Source organism: Symphalangus syndactylus, chromosome 19, assembly GCF_028878055.3.
Source record: "Symphalangus syndactylus isolate Jambi chromosome 19, NHGRI_mSymSyn1-v2.1_pri, whole genome shotgun sequence".
NCBI lineage: Eukaryota > Metazoa > Chordata > Mammalia > Primates > Hylobatidae > Symphalangus > Symphalangus syndactylus.
This window is the reverse complement of record NC_072434.2, coordinates 78827882-78852828: the sequence shown is the minus strand read 5'-3', so window position 1 is coordinate 78852828 and position 24947 is coordinate 78827882. Positions and strand designations below refer to the sequence as shown.

The 24947-nt window shown below is 41.8% G+C and overlaps 2 protein-coding genes across 11 annotated transcripts in view; one reads left to right on the top strand and one right to left on the bottom strand.

Moving 5' to 3' along the window:
- The window catches only part of TARBP1 (TAR (HIV-1) RNA binding protein 1), an 89013-nt gene extending 86138 nt beyond the window's left edge, over positions 1 to 2875 (top strand). For 6 of the 7 annotated variants that reach the window (XM_055234150.2, XM_063613431.1, XM_063613430.1 and 3 more), the window contains 4 exons: positions 395 to 586; positions 746 to 870; positions 1686 to 1822; positions 2461 to 2875. In XM_055234150.2, coding sequence (XP_055090125.1) covers positions 395 to 586; positions 746 to 870; positions 1686 to 1822; positions 2461 to 2629 — 623 coding nt within the window. In that variant the 3' untranslated portion in view covers positions 2630 to 2875. Of the gene's footprint in view, positions 1 to 394; positions 587 to 745; positions 871 to 1685; positions 1823 to 2460 lie in introns of those variants that run through there. The other variant, XM_063613433.1, reaches the window with a different exon arrangement.
- COA6 (cytochrome c oxidase assembly factor 6) lies at positions 2597 to 24511 on the bottom strand. 4 transcript variants are annotated; one of them, XR_008649614.2, is made up of 4 exons: positions 21334 to 24511; positions 20643 to 20802; positions 11059 to 11325; positions 2597 to 2665 (listed from the first exon to the last, which is right to left on the bottom strand). XR_008649614.2 is itself a non-coding variant. In XM_055234158.2 (3 exons), exons 1-3 carry the CDS (start codon positions 21543 to 21545, stop codon positions 11230 to 11232), a joined length of 468 nt encoding a protein of 155 aa, XP_055090133.1. In that variant the 5' UTR covers positions 21546 to 24511; the 3' UTR covers positions 10998 to 11229. The 4 variants fall into 4 exon arrangements, 3 of the variants coding, with proteins under 3 accessions (XP_055090133.1, XP_055090134.1, XP_063469531.1); XM_055234158.2 differs by lacking the exon at positions 2597 to 2665 and having other exon boundaries at positions 10998 to 11325; XM_055234159.1 differs by lacking the exons at positions 2597 to 2665; positions 21334 to 24511 and adding an exon at positions 21172 to 21329 and having other exon boundaries at positions 10998 to 11325.
- Positions 24512 to 24947: the final 436 nt, after the last annotated feature.

Genomic DNA, 24947 nt, shown 5'->3' with positions numbered 1-24947 from the left:
CTCCGTCTCAAAAAAAAAAAAAAAAAAAAGATACATCATTATTTTATGTACTTCCAAGGAAAAAAATATTACCAAACTATGATACTCTGGATTCTAAGATGTGTCTCAATTTCGGATATGCTAAAATGTGAAAAAATGTATATCTCATGTTTCTATGAAGTATCATAATATATTGGTTAGTAAAGCTGATTTTGAAAACTTAAAATTACTACTACAAATGGGAATTGTGTCTGAATCCAACTAAAGTTTTTTAGTGAATGCTTTGTTAAATCTCATTCTAAATTACCTCATTCTAAATTATTTCACATCCTTAAAAATACATATACTTGTATAAATAAATATATAGAGATTCAGATTTATTTATATGTGGGATTGTTTTCTTTTTCCTTCCCAGGTACTAATTTGGTCGAAGCAGATAACCAAGCGGAGTGGACCGACGTTCAGAAGAAGATTATCCCGTGGAACAGTCGTGTTCCCGACTTAGACCTGGAGCTCCTGTTTCAGGATCGTGCTGCCAGACTTGGAAAGTCAATTAGTAGACTCATCGTCGTGGCCTCACTCATTGACAAACCGACCAATTTAGGAGGTAAAGTTGGAGTTTTCCAGGAGCTTTGCCTGAAAGCTTTTGGTCTTAAACATTTTTTAATTAATCCACTGGCACGGGAGCTTCAAAGGAACATATGCGACATGATGAGCTTAGCATTGTGTTGGGAACAATCTTAATGATTCCAGGTGTTGTGTGCAGGACTGTGCAGGACCTGTGAGGTATTTGGGGCTTCAGTGCTTGTTGTTGGCAGCCTTCAGTGTATCAGCGACAAACAGTTTCAGCACCTCAGTGTCTCCGCAGAGCAGTGGCTTCCACTCGTGGAGGTGGGTGGAAAGTAATTTATTATTAAAGTTCTTAAAGCAAGCCCGCACATGTACCCATGAACCTAAAATAAAAGTTTTTAAAAACAGTTTGTATTTGTAAAAATCTTTTGTAGTGCTCTATCTTTGTGTATTAGTCCTTTTGCGTAATTTATAATAGTGCAGTCTTTAATTGATTGTTTAAGAACAGTGTTTAAAAGTAACATACAGCTCGCTTCTGTTTTTTTACTCTTTTTTTTATAGGTCACATTTTTAGAAATCATCAATAATGTAGAATTCTGTTCAGTAAAACATATCCTGTTACAGCCCACTCTTGATTTTAGGAATAATTCTTAGAAATTTATATCATGTTGGCCGGGCATGGTGGCTCACGCCTGTAATCCCAGCACTTTGGGAGGCCGAGGCGGGCGGATCATGAGCTCAGGAGATGCAGACCATCCTGGCTAACACGGTGAAACCCCATCTCTACTAAAAAATACAAAAAAAAAAAAAATTGGCCAAGCGTGGTGGTGGGCGCCTGTAGTCCCAGCTACTCGGGAGGCTGACGCAGGAGAATGGCGTGAACCCGGGAGGCAGAGCTTGCAGTGAGCCAAGATTGCGCCACTGCACTCCAGCCTGGGTGACACAGCAAGACTCCACCTCAAAAAAAAAAAAGAAATTTATGTCATATTGGGAGAGTTCTTTTTTTATAACGTATAATTCTATTCTTTTTCTTTTAAAAAGAGTTAAGTTTAGGTTAATATTTTTTTTAACTCTAATTTACTCCAAGCAGGGCTATAACTGAATGAATATTCTGTTCTTTTTAAACTAATATTCAGGTAAAACCACCTCAGCTAATTGATTATCTGCAGCAGAAGAAAACAGAAGGTTATACCATCATTGGAGTGGAACAAACTGCCAAAAGTTTAGACCTAACCCAATATTGCTTTCCTGAGAAATCTCTACTCTTGTTGGGGTAAGAAGCTTCTCGTGTCCATAGTATATTCTCTGAGCCCCAGACTACTGGAAGATGTTACCTTGTGTTTTTTTTTTTGAGACAGAGTCTCACTCTGTAGCCCAGGCTGGAGTGTAGTGGCACAATCTCGGCTCACTACAACCTCTGCCTCATGGGCTCAAGCAATTCTCAGGCCTCGGCTTCCCAAGTAGCTGGGATTACAGGCGTGCTCCACTAGACCCAGGGTTTCACCATGTTGGCCAGGCTGGTCTCGAACTCCTGACCTCAAGTGATCCTCCTGCCTTGGCCTCCATGGTGGGATTACAGGTGTGAGCCACCATGCCTGGCTAGAAGATGTTACCTTTCTGTTTTACAGTTTACCCTGACTCCTGCTCATACCTGCACTTTTCTTTGATTTGTAACATTTATAAGAAGCCCCTCGGGCTTTCCTTTTATTTCATCTCTCTGACATGGCCAGCTGAACATGGAATTGACCCATCAGTCTTTTTTTTACACTCTTATGTATTTCCCGGTACTACAGACTTAACTTCATTTGTTAATGTTTCTTTTAGTAACATTCAGAATATCAAAGAGAAAAATAAATAAGTAAATAATAAAAAGAACAGCAAAACTAACCTTTCTTATATTTTCTTCCTCAGAAATGAACGTGAGGGAATTCCAGCAAATCTGATCCAGCAGTTGGACGTTTGTGTGGAAATTCCTCAACAGGGCATTATCCGCTCCCTGAACGTCCATGTGAGTGGAGCCCTGCTGATCTGGGAGTACACCAGGCAGCAGCTGCTGTCACACGGAGATACCAAGCCATGATGTCCCTTCCTCAGTGAACCGCTGGTGCTGTTCAAACTTTAAAAAAAAAAAAAAACTATTTGGACTAAAGAAACAGATTCTGAAATTTATTGTGATAATTTGTATTTCTTTTTTCTTACAATTTAATGCCAAAAGTTTGCCGTGTGCCTTAAACATATTACTATATATTTTCCCCTTTAATAATCACTTTTTGTTAAATTGTATTCTTCCTTTAATAAAATATTTTAAGCAATTGTGGAAATAAAACAATGGATTTTTTAAGAGATAATTTATTTCCTAGAAATGCCTGTTGTCAGAAGTGTGGACTGTGATAAAGCAGAGTTAAAGCAGCGATCATCGGTGAACACTCATACCCTTGAGTCATAAGGAGACCGGGGAAGTTGAGGCAAAGGTTCTGAATGAAGAGGGGTCATCAGCTTCTGTGCCGCTTTCCGTCTCTGTACTCCTCTTGGGAAGCACGCTTGGCAGGATGCAGAGCCAGCGTCCCTGTGAGGCTCAGAATGCTCAGGTAATAGGCTTTAATTTATTTTTAAAGCCATGAACTAGGCCATAATCATTCACAGTAAGTTTATGGCCAGGTGCAGTGGCTCACACCCCCCACACTTTGGGAGGCCAAGGCGGGTGGATCACCTGTGCTCAGGAATTTGAGACCAGCCTGGCCAACATGGTGAAACCCTGTCTCTACTAAAAATACAAAAATTAGCTGGGTGTGGTGACATGCACCTGTAATCCTAGCTACTTGGGAGGCTGAGGCAGGAGAATTGCTTGAACCTGGGAGGCAGAGGCTGCAGTGAGCCAAGATGGCGCCAGTGCACTCCAGCCTGAGTGAGAGAATGAGACTCCATCTCAAAAAAAAAAAAAAAAAAAAGTTTATATGAAGTTTTTCATATCACCTTTGCACGCAGAGATCAAATAGTGGTTAGAAATAGTCTATATTCTGACAACTATGAACATGGACCTAAAGGAGTTGAATTACTTCTGTATATCATTATCGCAACAGAATGGGACCTGTAAGTGTTGATTGACTGTTTCTGTTCTTTCGATTTTTTTTCTCTGGCATTTATTACTTAATTATTTATGAGTAACTATCACTACCCAGCAATAAACTTCAATTATATCTGGGTCCTTTTTAATAATATTTGAATTTGAGCCCATTACCTGTAAATATTTTCTTCTGTAGTTTTCTTTAGAAATAACTGTTTTGCAGAAGGGTTGCAAAGAGAGCACACAAAATTTTCATACACCCTTCACCCACATGCCTGTAATGGGATCTTAATAACCATGGCAACCTTCATCAAAGCTAATAAATTCACCATTGACAGTGGTTCTCTCCACTAGACTATAGGCTTTATTCAGATCTCCCATTTTCCACTGTGTTTTCCACTCTGTTTTCTGCCCCAGGAGCCAACCCAGGATACCACATTGTATGTCCCCTTAGTCTCCTCATATCTCTGACAGATCTTCAGTCTTTACTTGTCTTTCCATGACCTGGACACTTTTGAAGAGTACTGGCCAAGTATTCTGTGAATGTCCCATAATTTGAGTTTGTCTGGTGTTTTCTCATTAGATTGAGGTTGTGGGTTTTAAGGAAGAACATGCCAGTGGTCAGGTGCCTTCCCATCACATCATGTTAGGTGGCTCATGGCACCAGCAGGATGGACCACCCCCATCAGTGGGTGAAGGCTGCGCTTGCCACATTCTTCTCTGTGAAGTTGCTACCTGTTCCCTTAGTCTGTTAAAAGTGAGAGACTAGGCCGGGCACAGTGGCTTACGCCTGTAATCCCAGCACTTTGGGAGGCCAAGGCGGGCAGATCACGAGGTCAGGAGATCGAGACCATCCTGGCTAACACGGTGAAACCCTGTCTCTACTAAAAATACAAAAAATTAGCCAGGCATGGTGGTGGGTGCCTGTAGTCCCAGCTACTCGGGAAGCTGAGGCAGGAGAATGGTGTGAACCCAGGAGGCGGAGCTTGCAGTGAGCGGAGATAGTGCCACTGCACTCCAGCCTGGGCGACAGAGCAAGACTCTGTCTCAAAAAAAAAAAAAAAAAAAAGTGAAAGACTAAGCCCAGTCTATACTAAAGGGTAGGGAATGTAAACTCTGTGGGAGGGAGGAGTATCAAAGAATTCAGGGGCACCTGTTAAAATTACCACAGTAATTAATATTTGGGGGAATACTTGGATGCTATGCAAATTACAAGCCCTGTCAGTGGATGGAGCTAGGGGATCTGTGTATGTCTACCAACCCGTGTATGTACGTATCTATAGATGTTTCTGCCTTTATCAGTCTAGATAGGTGAACATAAACGTGACTTCGTACTGACATCTCTGACACAATCCAGCACCACAGGATTCATTCTAACATTCACCTCTTGCTTTAACTGCTTTTTCTGACCTAGACCTGGTTCTCATTATCTATATTTACTTATTTGTTCAATCCTAATATAAACGTAGTTTCAGAATTGCAAATTTAGCAACTGTGTACAGTTCTTTTTGTCCGTAGCCTTAAAGTATCTGGTCAAAACACCATTTTCCAGTTACCTAGGTCAGTCCCTTTCTTACCCACCTCTTTGAAAAGGGTTATGTCATATATTTTATAATACAACTAGATTCATCACAACCTGCATTCCATATTGTAATCCCCCCAATATCCTGGTTGATTTTATTTGTGCATTCAGGTCATTATAGTGCACAGTCTGGGTTTTGACAAGTGTGAACTCATGAATCTGTCACCACAGTGCCATAGTTTTGTCACCCAAAGTTTACTTGGGTAACCCCTTCATAGTCAACCCTTTTCCTCATCCCAACCATTGGTAACCACTGATCTGTTCTCTATTCTTAGTTTCACCTTTTCCAGAATCTTATAAATGGCAGCATATAATATGTAGCCTTTTGGATCTGGCTTCTTCACCTAAGAAAGTGCATTAAAGCTCATCTATGTTGTGTGAGTCAGAAGTTCATTTTTCCTTATTGCTGAGTAGTATCCCATTGCATAGATGTATCACAGTTTATCCATTCCTCTGTTGTAGGCATCTGCGTTGTTTCAAGGTTTTGGTGATTATGAATAAAGCTGCATTGAATAAATATTCATATTACAGGTTTTATTTTCAATTCATCGGTGAAATATCTAGGAGTGTGATTACTGGGTCATAAGGTAAGTGTATGTTTAACTCTGTAAAAAAGCTGTTTTCCAAAGGGGCTTTGTTTTTTGCATATCCAGCAGCAGTGAATGACTGTTGCTCTGCATCCTCGGCAGCACTTGGTGTTGCCAACTTTTTAATTTAAGCCACTCTAATAGGTGTGTATTGATTATATCATTGTGGTATTAATTTGCATTACTCTAATGTTTAATAACATGGAGCATCTTTTCATATACTTTTCAAAGTATACCTTCTGAAAAGTATGTACAAAATCTTATTTTTTAAACTGGATTGTTTTTCTTATTTTGAGAATTACAAGATTTATTCTGGATGCAAGTTCCTCATAAAATATATGATTTGCAAACATTGTCTCTCAATATGTAATTTATCTTCATTATTTTAAGAGTATCTTTCACAGAGCAAAAGTTTTTAATTTTGATAAAGTCCAATTTAGCTTTTACTTGTATGGATTGTGCTTTTGATGCTGTATCTGAAAATCATTTCCAAACACAAGATCATGCAGAATTTCTTCATATTTTCTTCTACAAGTTTTATAGTTTTACATTTTACATTTAGCTCTATGATCCATTTTGAGTTAATTTTTGTACCAAGCATGAGGATGTTAAAGTTTATTTTTTTGGTGTGTTTGGATATCCAATTTTTCTAGCCCTATTTGTTGAAAAGATTATCCTTTCTCTGTTGAAATGCCTTTGTACTTCTGTCCAAACACAGTTGACTATTGTATGGGTCTATTGTTCCATTAAACTATATCTTTCGTTTTGCCCATACCATACTGTGTTGATTACTGTACCTTTCAAATATGTCTTGAAATCAAGTAATGTGAATCCTCCAACTTTGTTCTTCCTTTTAGAATTCATTTTAGTTCCTTCACTTTTCCATATAAATTTTAGAATCAGCTTGTCAATATCTACAAAAAAGCTTATTGAGATTTTGATTGGGGTTGTATTGAACCTATAGATCAAATTGGAGAGAATTTAACCATATCTTAACAATAGTGAGTCTTTTGTTTTTAATTTTTTTTTTTTAATTATACTTTAGGTTTTAGGGTACATGTGCACAATGTGCAGGTTTGTTACATATGTATCCATGTGCTATGTTGTTTTGCTGCACCCATTAACTTGTCATTTAGCATTAGGTATATCTCCTAATGCTGTCCCTTCCCCCTTCCCCCCACCCCACAACAGTCCCCGGAGTGTGATGTTCCCCTTCCTGTGTCCATGAGTTCTCATTGTTCAATTCCCACCTATGAGTGAGAACATGCGGTGTTTGGTTTTTTGTCCTTGCGATAGTTTACTGAGAATGATGTTTTCCAGTTTCATCCATGTCCCTACAAAGGACATGAACTCATCATTTTTTATGGCTGCATAGTATTCCATGGTGTATATGTGCCACATTTTCCTAATCCAGTCTATCGTTGTTGGACATTTGGGTTGGTTCCAAGTCTTTGCTATTGTGAATAGTGCCGCAATAAACATACGTGTGCATGTGTCTTTATAGCAGCATGATTTATAGTCCTTTGGGTATATACCCAGTAATGGGATGGCTGGGTCAAACGGTATTTCTAGCTCTAGATCCCTGAGGAATCGCCACACTGACTTCCACAATGGTTGAACTAGTTTACAGTCCCACCAACAGTGTAAAAGTGTTCCTATTTCTCCACATCCTCTCCAGCACCTGTTGTTTCCTGACTTTTTAATGATGGCCATTCTAACTGGTGTGAGATGGTATTTCATTGTGGTTTTGATTTGCATTTCTGTGATGGCCAGTGATGATGAGCATTTTTTCATGTGTTTTTTGGCTGCATAAATGTCTTCTTTTGAGAAGTGTCTGTTCATGTCCTTCCCCCACTTTTTGATGGGGACAATAGTGAGTCTTTTAATCCATGAACACAGTACAGTCGTCCCTCAGTATCCATGATGGATTGGCTCCAAGACCCTCTGCAGATACCAAACTCTGCAGATGCTCAAGTTTCTTATATAAAATGGTATACTATTTGCATATAATCTATACATACCCTCCATTATACAGGCATACCTCATTTTATTGCACTTGATTTATTGTGCTTCACAGATAATGCATTTTTTACAAATTGAAGGTTTGTGGCAACCTTGTGTCAAGCAAATCTATCTGTGCCATTTTCCCAACAGCATGTGTCTCTCTGTTAGTTTTGCTAATTCTTATAGTATTTCAAATGTTTTCATTGCTTTATCTGTTACGGTGATCTGTGATCAGTGATGTTTGATGTTACTTTTATAATTGCTTTGGGGTGCCACAAACTGCACCCATATAAGATGGTGAACTTAACTGATAAATGTGTGTGTTCTGGCCAGGTGTGGTGGCTCACTCCTGTAATCCCAGCACTTTGGGAGGCTGAGGCGGGCAGATCCCTTGAGGCCAGGAGTTTGAGACCAGTCTGGCCAACGTGGTGAAACCCCATCTCTACTAAAAATACAAAAATTAACTGGGCGTGGTGGCACGCGCCTGTAGTCCCAGCTACTCAGGAAGCTGAGGCAGGAGAATCGCTTGAACCCAGGAGGCAGAGGTTGCAGTGAGCTGAGATCGTGCCACTGCACTGCAGCCTGGTGACAGAGCAAGACTTGTCTCAAAAAAAAAAAAAAGTGTGTTCTGACTGCTCCTCTCACTGGCTGCCCTCTCTCTCTTTCTCCTCAGGCCTCCCTATTCCCTGAGACAACAATATTGAAATTAGGCCAGTTAATAACACTATTGATGGCCTCTGAAGTGTTCAAGTGAAAGGAAAAGTGGCACATCTCTCGCTTTAAATCAAAAGCTAGAAATGAAAGAGCTTAGTGAGGAAGCCATGTCAAAAGCTGACACAGGCCAAAAGCTAGGCCTCGTGCACCAAATGCTTAGCCAAGTTGTGAATGCAAAGGAAGAGTTCTTGAAATTAAAAGTGCGACCCCAGTGAACACATAAGTAAGAAAGTGAAAGTCTTTTGCTGATATGGAGAAAGTTTGCGTTTTCTGGATAGATGATCAAACCAGCCACAATATTCCCTTAAGCCAAAGCTTTATCCAGAGCAAAGCCCTAGTTGTCTTCAGTTTTATAAAGGCTGAGAGGTAAGGAAGCTACAGCAGAAAACTGTAAAGCTAGCAGACATTGGTTAATGAAGCGTGAGGAAAGAAGCTATCTCCAAAAAACAGCAAGGTGAAGAAGCGAGTGCTCATGCAGAAGCTGCAGCAAATCATCCAGATCTAGCCAAGATCACTGATGAACGTGGCTACACTACACAGATTTTCAATGTCGATGAAACAGCCTTTGGAAGAGGATGCCATCTAGGACTTTCAGAGCTACAGAGGAGAAGTCAATGCCTGGCTTCAAAGTTTTAAAGGACAGGCAACTTGTTAGGGACTAATAATGCAGCAGGTGACTTCAGATTGGAGGAAGGAACTGCAGATGTGGTAGAAATAACAAGAGAACTAGAATTAGAAGTGAAGCCTGGCCGGGCGCGGTGGCTCACGCCTGTAATCCTAGCATTGGGAGGCCGAGGTGGGCAGATCACTTGAGGTGAGGAGTTTGAGACCAGCCTGGCCAACATGGTGAAACCCCATCTCTACCAAAAAATACAAAAATTAGCCAGGTGTGGTACGCCTCTATAGTCCCAGCTACTCGGGAGGCTGTGGTGGGAGAATCGTTTGAACCTGGGAAGCAGAGGTTGCAGTGAGCCGAGATCGCACCATTGCACTCCAGCCTGAGTGACAGAGTGAGACCCTGTCTCAAAAAAAAAAAAAAAAAAAAAAGCCTGATGTGACAATTGCTGCAATCTCATGATCTTGAATGGATAAGTTGCTTCTTATGGATGAGCAAAGAAAATGATTTCTTGAGATGGAATCTATTCCTGGTGAAGATGCTGTGAATACTATTGAAATAACAAAGCATTTAGAATATGACATAAACTCAGGTGATAAAGCAGCAGCAGGGTTTAAGAGGATTGATTCCAATTTTGGAAGTAGTTCTACTACAGGTAAAATACTATCAAACAAACAGCATTGCACGCTACAGAGAAATCTTTTGTAAAATGAAGAGTCAATCAATACAGCAAACTTAATTGTCTTAAGAAATTGCCACAGCCACCCCAAACTTCAGCAACCACCACCCCCCCGATCAGTCCGCAGCCATCAACATTGAGGCAAGACTGTCTACCAGCAAAAGGATGACAACTCGCTGACGACTCAGAGCATCTTCAGCATTTCTTAGTAATAAAGTATTTTAAAATTAAGGTATATACAGTGAGTAGACATAATGCTATTGCACACTTACTAGACAACAGTATAAACATAACTTTTATGTGTACTGGAAAACCAAAACATTTGTGTAACCCACTCTATTGTGATATTCACTTTAAAGCAGTGGTCTGTAACCAAACCTGCAATATCTTTGAGGTATGCCTATACTTTAAATCATCTCGATTACTTATAATACCTAATACAATGTAAACAGGTGTTACACTGGATTTTTAAATTTTTATTATTTTTACTCTTTTGTTTTTCCTTTTCCCAAATGTTTTCTGTTCGGGGTTGAATCCGTGGATGCAGAACCCGCAGAGGGCCAGCTGTATACTCTCCATTTAATCTGACGTCGTCTGCTTCCAAGCGTTTTCTAGTTCTCAGCATAGAGGCCTCCATATATTAGATTTATACCTAAGTAAGTATTCCTTTAATTTTTTTTGGTGCTATTCACAAATGGTATTTTTAAGTTTTAAATTCCAATTGTTTATTGCTGGCATATAGGAATATAATTTTCCTTGTGTATATTGACCTTGTTTCCTGCAACCTTTCTATGATTGACTTACAGTTCTAGGAGCTCTTTTTGTGCATCTACTGGTACATTCCATAAGATAGTATTACATGTGAGCAGAGCTAGTTTTCTTTCTTCCTTCCCAGTGTGTATGCTTTTTCTTTTTTGTTTCACTGGACTAGCTAGACATCCAGTTACTGTCCCAACATTAAGTGTGATATTAGCTATGGGCTTTTTTATAGATGGCTTTTATTATTTTACTTGTATATTTTAAGTTCACCCTTCTTCCTTATAAACCTTCCACAAACCCTCATCATTTCTCACTTGGGTTGTTGTAATAGCTCTTGCCTGTATTAAAATGCTAACTCCCATTTATTTTACTTCTATGTATATAATAAATTTTATCTGCCCACTACCCATCCTCTAATTAAAAACAAAACAAAACAAAAAAAGTGCATGTTGTTTATAACAGGTTTTACTTTTTTTCTTAAAATAGAGATTTCTTACTAAATACCATTTTATTTCGTTTCTTCACAGATCTTCTGGTTCTTGATCATCTTAATTATCAAGTGTTGTATATAGGGAACAAGTATTGATGTTCACTATGATTCAAACTATTACTGTCCCATAGTCAGTGGAGCTTTTTTAATGTCCAGAAAGAATACTTTCAATCTTTATGAACAGCCTAGGATTTTGCAGTTGTTTTTGAAGGCTCAAATTGTCCTGCTTCAAATTTTTCTTTGAATTTTAAGTAGTCTCTTCTTTTATCGAAATATTTTATCTGTTGGAAAAAAAGAAGGATTTGAAATAAGGGCAAGTTATGCGGCTTAGATAAGCAAAAGCACAGATTTAAATGTAACATTCAACATAAATTTAAGTGATTTATATTTTAGAACCTTTTTTGTGTGTGTGTGTGTGTCAGTTGTAACTATGAATGATGTTTTTCTTTTTTCTTTTTTTTTTTTATTATACTTTAAGTTTTAGGGTACATGTGCACAACGTGCAGGTTAGTTACATATGTATACATGTGCCGTGTTGGTGTGCTGCACCCAGTAACTCGTCATTTAACATTAGGTATATCTCCTAATGCTATCCCTCCCCCCTCCCCCAACCCCACAACAGGCCCGGGTGTGTGATGTTCCCCTTCCTGTGTCCATGTGTTCTCATTGTCTAGAACCATTTTGAATTGAGGCATTTGATGAATAAGTCTCTGAGGAGAGTACAGACCAGTGAATCCTAATCCTTTTTGGATTATAGACCGTGTTGAGAATTTGAATAACTCAGGAACCTTCTCAAGAAATGGACCCACGTGCACACAGGTCAGGCTTGCTGGCGAGTTCAGAGTCCACAGAGCTCTCAGGTAGGTCAGAAGGCTCCAAATGAGAACACATTGGACCATTTTTCTTCCTTCCCTTCCCTTCCTTTTCCTCCTTCCCTTCCCTCCCTCCCTCCCTTCTCTCTCTCTCTCTCTCTTTCTTTCTTGACAGAGAGTCTCACTCTGTCACCCAGGCTGGAGTGCAGTGGAGCAATCTTGGCTCACTACAACCTCCGCCTCCCAGGTTCAAGCTATTCTCTGGCCTCAGCCTCCCAAGTAGCTGCAATTACAGGCACCTGCTACCATGCCCGGCTACCTTTTTTGTATTTTTAGTAGTGATGGGGTTTTGCCATCTTGGCCAGGCTGGTCTCGAACTCCTGACCTCAAGTGATCCACCTGCCTTGGCCTCCCAAAGCGCTGGGATTACAGGCATGAGCCACCACACCGAGCCTGGACCATTTTTCTTATCAACTCTAAATTCATCTTCATTGTCAGACTAGAAAACACTAGTTCTTTTGTTAAAAGCCTTTCTTAGGATTTAATTCTTAAATATTTCAGTGGTGCTTGTAAGTAAAAATTAGCTTGGACTGCAAATGTAAAAATCTGCCCTGTGCTGTATCAATCAAGCTGGGATAACAGACACACACAAAGTCAGCTGAAAGGAAACATGTCTCCCGAGGGTGTACTATGGCCACGGAGTGTGCTAATAGATCTGTTATTTGAGTGACTACTGCTTTCTTATTCATTGGGAGATCTTGTTCTCCAAAATCATCAACTACCAGAAATTTGCTGTTTGAAGTCTTATCTGTAAGAAGGAAACATCCCACTTTTGTCTAGAAGATCTAAGGCGCCCTGACACAGAAGCAGCCTTGATCTCCAACCCAGCTTCAGGATGTCAAATAACATTTCTCAACATGAACATGACACTCAATCTTTTAACTTCAAAGAAAGAAAACCCTGGTCCACTTTTCAATCCAGAGCTGACGACGACACCTATGCTTTGTACTGAGGTTGTCAAAACACATTTAAATTTTACCTAAACTCCATTCTTCCCCTAAACTTCTAACAACTCTTTTTCTTTGTTGGTGAGATGCCCACAGTTCTCTGGTGTGTGGACTTTCTGGTTACAAGCATTCACAAATCAGACTATAGATTCATCCCTGGTGGTCTCAGGCTGATTGGGTTAGGATGGATGTTATATAGGGATACCAAAGGAAGAAGTGGACAATGCCCTTACATTTTTGTGACAAATTAATAGATGTTTGCATCTCCTGTCATATCTCCAACTGTCTAACTCATTTAGATGTCCTACTGACACTGCAGTCCCAACTTGTCCAGAACTTTGCTCCTCTCCAAACATGTTTCTCCTCTAATACCTATTTCAGTGAACGCATCACATCCACCTAGACACTTAGATCTCTTTTCCCCCTTCACTGCCACAGCACAAACCCTCATCATTCCTCACTTGGGTTGTTGTTGTAACAGCTCTTTCACTGGCTTCTCTATTTCTAGGCTCAACCATCCTTAATTCACCTGTCCCAGGCTGCCAGAGTATAATCTTTCTGAAACCCAAATTTGATCAGGTCACTTGCTTGTTTGAAGATCTTTCAAGGTATCCATATTGCCTTTAAGGTTTGTAAGACAAACAAGGCCACTGATGGCTTCATCCCTGCCCACCTGTCCATCCTCTCTGAATTTACCAGCAGTCCCTGAACTGTCTGTCTGTCCTACAGAGCTACCCCATGCTCATTTCCTGTGCGTCTTGATTCCATGCCTTTGCGTATTACCACATTCTGCCTGGAAAGCTCTCCTCCCTAGCCCTCACCTTCTCTTTCAACTAACAACCTAAACCCTCAACACATGGTCCTTTCTCTAAAAGGCTAATGAATCAACAAGGATTCACTGAGAAATACTGTATACACATAAGCGAGTGGTCTCTAAACCACTGAATAAGAGCCAGGACAGTAGTGTGAATGCCAAAATACTGGGATTTCTGAGACATTTCAAAGTTTTATAGAAAAAAGACAATATGTGAATTTGATATTAAGATCACAGATCTTGCATATCTGGTTGCTCTGTTTGTGGAACTTTGTTAGATGATGCTAGAATGATAGGCCTGATCCCTGCTCATAAGTTAGGAACAATAGGAGCCTTTTTTTTTTTTTGAGAGAGTCTCACTCTGTCACCCAAGCTGGAGCGCAGTGGCATGATCTCGGCTCACTGCAACCTCTGCCTACCAGGTTCCAGTGATTCTCCTGCCTCATCCTCCCGAGTAGCTGGGACTACAGGCGCGTGCCACCACGCCCGGCTAATTTTCGTATTTTTAGTAGAGATGGGGTTTCGCCATGTTGGCCAGGCTGGTCTCGAACTCCTGACCTCAGGTGATCCACCCTCCTTGGGAGTGGTGGCTCACGCCTGTAATCCCAGAAGACTTTCGGCCGGGCGCAGTGGCTCACGCTTGTAATCCCAGCACTTTGGGAGGCCAAGGCGGGTGGATCACGAGGTCAGGAGATCGAGACCACGGTGAAACCCCGTCTCTAATAAAAATATAAAAAAATTAGCCGGGCGTGGTGGCGGGCGCCTGTAGTCCCAGCTACTCGGAGAGGCTGAGGCAGGAGAATGGCGTGAACCCGGGAGGCGGAGCTTGCAGTGAGCCGAGATCGCGCCACTGCACTGCAGCCTGGGTGACAGAGCGAGACTCCGTCTCAAAAAAGAAAAAAAAAAAAAGACTTTCAATAGGACCATTATACACATCATACTGATGAGTGCTATAAAACAGATATGTGAGTACTAGAGAGAACTAATTTGTTTTGGTAACAGCTAGCATATTAGTTGTATGGCATATTTATTTTGTAAGAAGCATGTATTTTTGGTGTTTTGGGATAGAATTGCTCATTCTAAATCCCAATTTGGTGGTACTATTTTTATCTTTATTTCGTGGCGGTCACATCAGCTAAGTAAAAGATCCAAATTTTGAAATCATAGACATTCAAATCCTCTCTCTACTACTTTACTGGTTGGCTGGTCTAAGACAAATTATTTTACCTTTCTGAGCCTTAGTTCCTATTGTACAAAGCAGATACAACAGTATCTCACAAGACTGAATGAAAATTAAAGGCAACAAAAACAAAGCATCTCATTCAGAATGCACTCAAAAGATATTTCCATTTACTTGCCCTCCCGTCTGCCTCCCCACCCTTATGCACACATATCTCTGGAAAAACTTTTCAGCTTTTATTCTATGGCAATTGGGTAGGACTTTGACAAGGTAATACTTGAAAGGAGAGCACAGGTGAACAGGCAGCAAAGAACTGATAGTGAAGGGCAGGCTGAGAAATAACTCAGTTATGGACTAAAAAAGAACAGTGGTGCAGAAGAAAATGGGTGCAAATGGGAAAGGGGCTATCACTGTCAAATACTGCAGAAGTCAATGGGAATAATTTACTATACTACCTGCTTCCCTTCTTTGTTACAGTCATCTACAACTTTGCAGGTCACCATCTGATATGGTTAGGCTTTGTGTCCCCACCCAAATCTCATCTTGAATTGTAATCCCCATAATCGCCACTGGTCAAGGGAGAGACCAGGCGAAGGTAACGGAATCACCAGGGTAGTTTCTCCCATGCTGTTCTTGTGATAGTGAGTGAGTTCTCATAAGATCAGATGGTTTTATAAGGGGCTCTTCCCCTTTTATTTGGCACTTCTCCTTCCTGCTGCCTTGTGAAGAAGGTGCCTTGCTTCCCCTTCACCTTCCGCCACGATTCTAAGTTTCCTGAGGCCTCCCCAGCCATGCTGAACTGTGAGTAAGTTAAACCTCTTTCCTTTATAAATTAACCAGTCTCAGGCAGTTCTTTATAGCAGTATGAAAACGGACTAACACCCCATCATTTTCTCCAACAATACTCAGGTCACAACTCGCGGGTAATTTCAATGTCCACATACTGATCTTTTCAATACCATGACCTCTCAGTTCCTTGACCTCTTCAATGATCTCATCCTCCAACCTACCTTACTCCCAGGATCAAAGCTTAAATCTTGTCCTCATAACAAATAGAACCCTTCCATAATTCCAATTGTGAGAATCCCATTCTCCAACCCCTACCTCTGAACAGTCCCTCTTGGACTTCATGCCAACAGCCCACCAGTCCCACCACCTTTCCACCGATTGTCATCCCTCTCATGGCCTCACTTCCCTCCTTACTCCTAAACCCAAAGCTGTCCAATAGCTTCCTGTATTACTAAGAGTAAAAGCACCAACCATGGCCGGGCACAGTGGCTCACACCTATAATCCCAGCACTTTGGGAGGCGGAGATGGGCAGATCGCTTGAGTCTAGGAGTTCAAGACCAGCCTGGGCAACATGGCAAAGATCACACCACTGCACTCCAGCCTGGGCAAGAGTGAGACTGTCTCGAAAAAAAAAAAAAAAAAAAAATTTAAAAAGTACCTTCCTGGCCTCCCGTCTCTTGGCTCTAACTTTTGCTATTTTCTTCTTACTGTCCCTTAAACACATCGGTGCAGGTTTTTGTTGCTGTTTTGTTTGTTTGTTTTTCAAAAAAAAAAAAAAACAGAGTCTTGCTCTGTCGCCCAGGCTGGAGTGCAGTGGCATGATCTCAGCTTACTGGAACCTCCACCTCCCGGGTTCAAGCAATTCTCCTGCCTCAGCCTCCCAAATGGCTGGGATTACAGGTGCCCACCATCACACCCAGCTAATTTTTGTATTTTTAGTAGAGACTGGGTTTTGCTGTGTTGGCCAGGCTGGTCTCAAATCCTGACCTCAGGTGATCCGCCCGCCTCGGCCTCCCAAAGTGCTGGGATTACAGGCATGAGACACTGCACCTGGTCCATCAGTGCAGGTTTCTGGCTGTTTCATTCTCTCTGCCTGGAGTCCTCTTCACCAGGTATCTGCCTATCTGTTCCCTAACTTTTTTCATAGCTTTGTGAAAATAGTTTCTGTATAAATAAAACCCTTCTTGACCATCCTACTTAAACTTGTACCCTTGTTTGATTTTTCATCCTATCACTTATCACCATATAACATCCTTTTAATTGTACTACTTCTCTCTCTCCCCATACTAGAATGTATGCTACATGAGGGCTGAGCACTTTGTCTATTATTTTTCCTTGCTGTATTTTCCTATGGCACATAGGAGGTGCTCAATAAATATTTGTAGAATGACTAAATGAACAGGATATGGACCAAAAAAATGACTGTGGAGCTGAAGTAGGGCCATCATCTATATTTGGGAGATTTTTTTCTATATCATTTCATTAAAATGGGCAGGTTATGTGTTCTTGAACTTTTCTTTAATAAATACGCTTTTTACAAAACACGTGAATGTGTTACTTTTCTTGACTGAAGGGGAACACTGAGTGAGTCTCCACTCTAGATCCACTAACTGTAACACTCCTTCCCTGGACAACACAAGTGCTGTAACTGATGATGGACACAGTCATTCCTCTCCTTCACCCCCTGGCAGCAAGACTGGCTACAGACAGCTTGCACTCAGCTCTGCGGTTCTACGGGTGAGTTTTATAGGTACACACCCCATGTGGGGGTGCTGTGGTGGCTTCATGCTGCCTGCAACTGGACAGGTAGGGTAATGGCCACTATTGGGCCTCTGTCCAGATTCCCTCTGCAGACCCATGTACCCACTCCCCACTGCACTGGGCAGTGGCTAACACCAGATGCCTGCCCCCTTCTCCAGAGACCTGCCCCTCAGCCAATGCCAATGACTGGCAGGCACAAGCCATGAATTATGGTGCAATTTACACTCCAGAGCTTCCAGAAGGATCAGACTGAAGCTGGACAGCAGCTGAGCTCACGACCCTAACTTATCTAGTCTCCCTCCCGAGAACACTCCAATAATTCAGTCAAGGCTGACACGCAGGTCCCGGGTCCTAAGTTGATGCTGGTGCCTTTCACTGAAGCTGGAAGCAGGGGAGGAGAGGCCTACTGGGTGCAGGATGGGGAAGAGCTCACTCTTGTATGTGCAGACATCAAGGTTGGTCCTCATGAATCTCCAACTAGGAAGCTAACAGGTGGCTGGAAAGGCAGTTCTGGAGCTGGAGAAAGGGCCAGGCTGGAGACACACCTTTGGGCATTGTATGGCCTGAAGGCTCATGCCCCTCCCGAATGCACATGTTGAAGCCTTAACCCCAATGTGATGGCATTTGAAGGTGGGGCCTATAGGAGGTGATTAGGTTTAGATGAGGTCATGAGTGTGGGCCCTGCTAACCTGATGGGATTAATGTCCTTATAAGAAGAGGAAGAGCCGGGTGCAGTGGCTCACGCCTGTAATCCCAGCACTTTGGGAGGCCGAGGCGTGTGGAACAAGAGGTCAGGAGTTCAAGACCAGCCTGGCCAAGATGGTGAAACCCCATCTCTACTAAAACTACAAAAAGTAACCGGGTGTGATAGCGGGCACCTGTAATCCCAGCTACTCAGGAGGCTGAGGCAGGAGAACTGCTTGAACCTGGGCGGCAGAGGTTGCAGTGAGCTGAGATCACACCACTGCACTCCAGCCTGGGTGACAGAGTGAGACTCTTGTCTCAAAAAAAAAAAAAAAAAAGAAAGAGACTGGACCTCTCTCTCTCTCTCTCTGCTGGGTGGGAACACAGCAAGAAGGTAGTTGTCTACAAGCCAGGAGGAGGGCCCTCATCACAAACTGACCATGCTGGCATGCTCATCTCGGACCTCCAGCCTCCAAAACTGTGAGAAATAAATTTACGTAAGGTATTTTATTATGACAGCCTGGGCTAAGATAGGCATCAACACATAAGCTGGGACTTCAAGCCATGGCTGTAAACAGGATTGCCTTGGACGAGTGAGTAGCAGAGAAGGGAGCTCTAATGAACACGGGCATTGAACAGACTCACAGCAAGGCATTCCAAAGAGCGGTGGCTGCTAGACATAAATGAAGAAACTGGGTGAGAGAACTATAAAGGGACCCAAGGAGACAGGGCTTTTGTATTCAAGTAGACTTGAATTATAACTCAGTTTCTAGAACAACATGAGACTTGTGCAAGCTATTTTCATGGATCCTTTTCTTGCACGGTAGGCACAGGAAGAAGTATGTGGGGTCTGGAATCAGACTACTGAGTTCGAATCCAGGCTCTGTGACTACAAGTGACTTCATGTCAACGTGCCCTTACCTATAACACCACTAAGAGAGTTCCATGAGGGATAAGACAGATGACACATTTCAAGTGTGTACAGTGTACAGTATAGAGGATGTACTCAATTCATGTTAGCGGTGACTAGGACGCAGTGACCTGGAGAGAGGTTGGGGCCTCAGAGGACGGCACCCAGTCTGCTTGAGTGGGAGAGACGTACAATCAAGAACCAAAGTAACCGGGTGTGATAGCGGGCACCTGTAATCCCAGCTACTCAGGAGGCTGAGGCAGGAGAACTGCTTTATACATCTGTAGTTTTCCCATTAGACAGATGCATTGAGTGGAACTCCAGGTTTAAGGAGTTCCCCTTCTATCCCACTTTTATCCTCTCTCTCCTCCTGCAACCCACTGCTTTTTCTCCAGCCTGATGGCTCCCACTCCCACACTTGCGGGGCAGCTTCCAGTCTGTGTGTCAGAAAGGGTTTTTACAGCTAGCATGGGCATGGTGGCACATTCCTGTAATCCCAGCTACTCGGGAGGCTGAGGCAGGAGAATTGCTTGAACCAGGGCCCACGAGGTGGAGGTTGCAGTGAGCCAAGATCACACCACTGCATTCCAGCCTGGGCCACAGAGCAAGTAACTCTTTGGCTGTTAAAAATTACAGTTTTGCCTCTTGCTGAGTAATAACAAGCGAGTTACTTCAATGCTCTGAGCTTCAGTTGCCTCCTCTGGAGATAGAGAATAACAACATCTTGCTCTGTGGCCCAGGCTGGAATGCAGTGGTGTGATCTTGGCTCACTGCAACCTCCACCTCGTGGGCCCTGGTTCAAGCAATTCTCCTGCCTCAGCCTCCCGAGTAGCTGGGATTACAGGAATGTGCCACCATGCCCAGCTATTTTTTTTTTTTTTTTTTTTTTTTTTGTATTTTTAGTAGAGATGGAGTTTCACTATGTTGACCAGGCTGGTCTTGAACTCCTGACCTTGTGATCTGCCCGCCTCGGCCTCCCCAAAGTGCTGGGATTACAGGCGTGAGCCACCGCACCCAGCCAACAACACCTATCTTAACAGGTATTGGTGAAGATGAAAATGTCAAGCACTTAGCACACACGGCCACTTACTAACCTCAGTAATAGTCCCCTTTCCAATCCCCCCTTATACTAAGGACAGGGGATACAGCGCTTGAATGCCTGTCAGGGAGACAGAATCCACCATATGAACCTTTTCTTTCTTCTGCTTACCAAACTCCTTTCTTTATATTTTGGGTATATGATGACTTATAGGATTTTGGGTGAACAACTGGGTATGCTTTATTTCTGATAGTAGCTCTAGGTCAATAATTTTGCCAACTCCTGCCCAAGATTAAATACTACCCCTTCAGAAGATCCTGGAAAAGTCTACCAGTGAAATGAACTGGAATTTTTTGGTTATTGTTCATATGTCTGTTGTGTTTTTCGATGTTCTTTAATGTGTCAGTTGACATTCTCCAAAGATCTACCTGATGTAAGTGCATCAAATAAGGCTGGATTACCAGGCAAGGTTTTCTGTGCGCCTCAAAGAAACTGTTAATTGACACGCCTCAGAGAGTGCTTCATGTCAGCCTACCACTCACAGTATAATATGCTCGATGTATCTTAACAGGGAAGAGAAACACATCAAAGTGTGACTTACCCACTGTTGGGGACAACTTGATTCGAAAGAGCTTCTTAACTTCTTGCACTGAGAAGCATCCTCTAAGTTTTCATCTAAACACTTCCAGTACTCATCCCGGGCCCCCCAGCAGACCTGTCTTTCCTTCATAGATGGGGCTGCCATTCCTACTGCGATGAAGCTGTTGGCCAAAATAACATTTGAGATTAACAATGAACTTTCTCTGAAGAGAAGGTAAGGAAAGAGGAAAACTGTCAATCTCCTCTTCCTTTAAAACTAAAAAAAAAAAAAAACCATGCTTCGGGATTTTGATGATGCAGCTGAACCCAATCAGTTCTCAGTGGCTGCATAAGACCACCCGCTCTTGAAGGCTTATCTCACCCTGTGTGATTTGATCCCTGCTGGGGCGGCAGCGTGGGCTCACAAAGCCCGGCTGAGAACTGTGGCTCTGTCCCAGTCTCTTAGGGCAGCTCATTTATTCTCTCCGAGCCCGTTTCCCACCAGTAAAGCGGGGACAGCAGTGCCTAGTTTACAGGGTTACTGTTCGAACCTAAGCGCTGTAGAAACAGGTGTGTGGGGGCCACAATCACCAAGCAGGCGATTGGAGTGCCACCCCGTTTTGCACAAGAGGAACCCGCGGCTCGGGGACAGTAAGGGACCTCCCGGGCCCATAGTCCACGCGCGCCCCACCCGGACCCATCAGCAAGCCGACCTCTCTACCCGTCCACGTCCGGCTTCCTTTCGATGTCGACGGGAGGAAAGGGTCACGCAGGCCACCAACCGGCGGTGGAGGGCGCGGTGCCGAGTCCTGCCACTGCAGGGTAGCCCCGCTGGCTCGAGCTCTAGAAGCGTAGACCTCCCCAACCGCAAAAACCAATTCACGCGGCGAAATCGCGGACTCTTTTGACCCTTCCGAGCTACCATTTACTTTCCAAAGAAGGGCGGGACTTCCTGTTTCGCTTTTCTCTGAAGGCCGACTTCCGGTCTTCAAGGGCAAGAAGGATATATACGTATATATCATCGCACAGTGTGTCCCGGAAGGCTTGATATGTTAGTCCCGCGGGACAAGGCGAGCCGAGGAGTTTGTGTGGAAGTTTGCACCTGAGAGTGCGAGAGCTGGACGGAGTGTTACAGAGCCGCGATGCCTTCTCGTTTTTTGTTTTGTTTTTGATACAGGGTCTCGCTCTTCCGCCCAGTCTTGAGTGCAGTGGTGAGAACACGGCTTACTGCAGCCTCAAAATCCTGGACCCAAAAGATCCTCCCACCTCAGCCTGCCTCCCAAGTAGCTGGGACTACAGGCGCACAAAACCGTCGCTTCTTGGATTAAAAGAAAAGGATGAAACGGGCCCCAGAAGGAGGCGGTGACGTCCCAGAACCCATGGCAGGGGAGTTGGGAAGATAAATATTTGTATTGTTTTAATCTCCCTTGTGGCTTTTTTAAACCCCGAAACAGCAAGGTATTTTTAAAAGGGATGAAGAGAGTTGCTTCAAATGTTTTGAGACGTTGTTATTTTTAATATATGAGTTAATATCTTACAAACAAAATGAACAAGAAATAAAAATTTTAGAAAATATATATGAGTTAGTATCTCAGCAGAATCTTTATTAAAAAGCATGTTTATGGTCAGTCATCTGGCACCCCGTTCTCTTCATAAATTCCATCTGCTCCATCATCTAGTTCTAAAGCATTTATATAAGATACGCAATTTACAATTTTGCACCCAGTGCAGTTTGATCCACTCCAAATCAATATATGCAGACTTTTCAGGGTGGCGATGTGAGGCTAAGTACCACCAAATATGTGTTCTGCAATATAGAAAGTATTTCCCCCATAGTTAATGCACACTAATAGTGGAGTTACTTTAGCTTTACCAGAGCCACCCCCTTCTTTTACATCATGTCTATTGACGTCAGTTTACATATAGATATCTTTTAAATATGACTGATGAGATATAAAAGGAGTGAAAGGAAAGAGTCTTAGATGACTTCTGAGTCTAAAAAGGAGATGTGTTTTAAATTTAAAATGTATAAGCACCTAATGAAAAATGCATATGAAACAAAGTGAAGCGACAGAATTAGAAAGAAAAAAATGCCTGGTCATATTGGGTAATTTTAACAGGGCTTTCTCACTAATTGTTAAGACTAGCAAGAGAAAAATTAAGGATACAGGAAACGTGAATAACATGATGTAAAAACGATGCAATTAATATGTACAGAACAACACGACCAAAATCAGAATGTACAGTTTTTTGAAAGCAGACACATCACCACAGTCAACCACATACTTAGTTATAAAGCAACTCAACAAATTTTGAAAATTGAAATAATTGTCATTTTTTACTACAGTGCATTTATGATAGAAATCAATAAAGAAGTGTAAAAACAAGTCTGAATAAGAGACAGAGTCATTGGTACTGAGAAAATATTTTGAACTGAACCATAAAATACAAAAGCAACACGTGTGGGATGAAACTAAAGCAGCACTTAGAGGGACATTTATAGCCATAAGTAACTGTATTAGAAGAGTCTGAAAAGTCTTGAGCTGAAAATCCCTTTTCAAGAAGTTAGAAAAAGGACAGCAAAATAAGACAAAGAAAATAGAAGGACAGAAATAATGTTAAGAGCAGAAATTAATGAAATGGAAAATAAAAGCAGTGGTGTACCAGAGACAGCCTGTACTGGCATGGGAGAGCCAATTGTGCACACCTCTTGGCAACTTGATGATCAATAACATCAAATAAATAGCTTGAAGTCACCCATGATGGGACTGTTTACACTATGGAACTCAACAAACAAGCCAGGATTTTGTTTTATGTTTGGAGCCAATTCACTAGCACACCACAGCATAGAATAGGTTGAAAGAAACCAAAAGTTGATTTTTTTGGAAAAAAGCTAATTAAAATTGGCAAACATCTAATAGCTATAAAAGGAGGGATGTCAACAATCTTTATCAAGAATGGAAACTAGAAATACTATAGACATCAAAAAAGTTAGATAATCTTGTAAACAATTTAGTGCAAATAAGATTTAGATGACTGTACAAATTTCAAGAAAAACAAGTAACTGACTCAAAAGTAGAGAAACCATTAAGTAATTTGAAAGAGTAGTGGAGAATCTTCATACACACAAATCCCAGGTACATGGCTCCACCAGTAAGTTCCTACAAACTTTGAAATAATTCCATTCTTACTGAATAAGGCTACCATAACTTTTGTACTAATTATAAAATCCACAAACCTCTGAAACATCAAACACTTTGGAACTTATTTGGTGAAAAATATGACTTCAAGTAACATGTGGCTCTTTATAGTTGCTATTAACATTATCACTTAGGTGACTGCATATGTTTTTCTGTAGAAATATTAACATTTCATTATGGGTACTGTCCCAGTTTCTTGTTGAGAATATTATACAATATATGTTGTATGTTTCATACTACCCTTCTAATATTTAAAATAGTCTATATTTCAAATATCTGGCTCCAGGGATTTCAGATAAGTTATGTGGACCTATATGAGAAAAAATCTTTATGATTTAGGTTAAGAGGAATTTTTAGCCATAAAGGAAAAGCTCAGTAATTATCAAATGATGTGGCCAGGCGCGGTCACTCATGCCTGTAGTCCCAGCACTTTGGGAAGCTGAGGCAGGCAGATCGCGAGGTCAGGAGTTTGAGACCAGCCTGGCCAACATGGTGAAACCCCATCTCTACTAAAGATACAAAAAATTAGCTGGATGTGGTGGTGTGTGCCTGTAATCCCAGCTACTCAGGAGGATGACACAGGAGAATTGCTTGAACATGGGAGGCAGAGGTTGCAGTGAACCGAGATCGTGCCATTGCACTCCAGCCTGGGCGACGAGGCGAGACTCTGTCTAAAAAAAAAAAAAAAAAAAAAAAGAGGACTTTTGTTTACCAAACAATACCATGAAGCAAGTGAAAAAGAATCAGTACCCAGAATATACAAATAACACAAATCAGTAAGAAATAGACTTGCCCATTTTGAAAATGGGCAAAAAGCTTAAATAGGCACAGCACCAAATGCAAATGACGAATATATGAACGGACCAACATTCTCATTAGTAACTATAGAAAGAAACATGAAAATAACAATGCAGTACTATTAGATACCCACCAGATCAAAAAATAAACGTCTGACAGAAACAAGTTTTAAGGAAGAAGCAAGGAATATCCTCATACACTGTGGTAGCATAAATCGATACAATCAGGGAAAACAGTGTGGCATTAACTAGTAAGACTGAATTATCTAGTAAGACTGAAGATACACATTCACTGTGACTCAGCAACTCTACAGAATTTCCTGTACATGT

Excerpts from the sequence above, each read along its gene's own strand:
- COA6 (XM_055234158.2), bottom strand. The coding sequence starts at position 21,545 with ATGGTAGCTCGGAAGGGTCAAAAGAGTCCGCGATTTCGCCGCGTGAAT. Across the intron at positions 20,803-21,333 it reads GGACGTGGACGGGTAGAGAG|CTTCATCGCAGTAGGAATGG; the intron begins GTCGGCTTGCTG and ends TTTGGCCAACAG. Across the intron at positions 11,326-20,642 it reads CAAGTTGTCCCCAACAGTGG|ATAAAATATTTCGATAAAAG; the intron begins GTAAGTCACACT and ends TTTTTCCAACAG.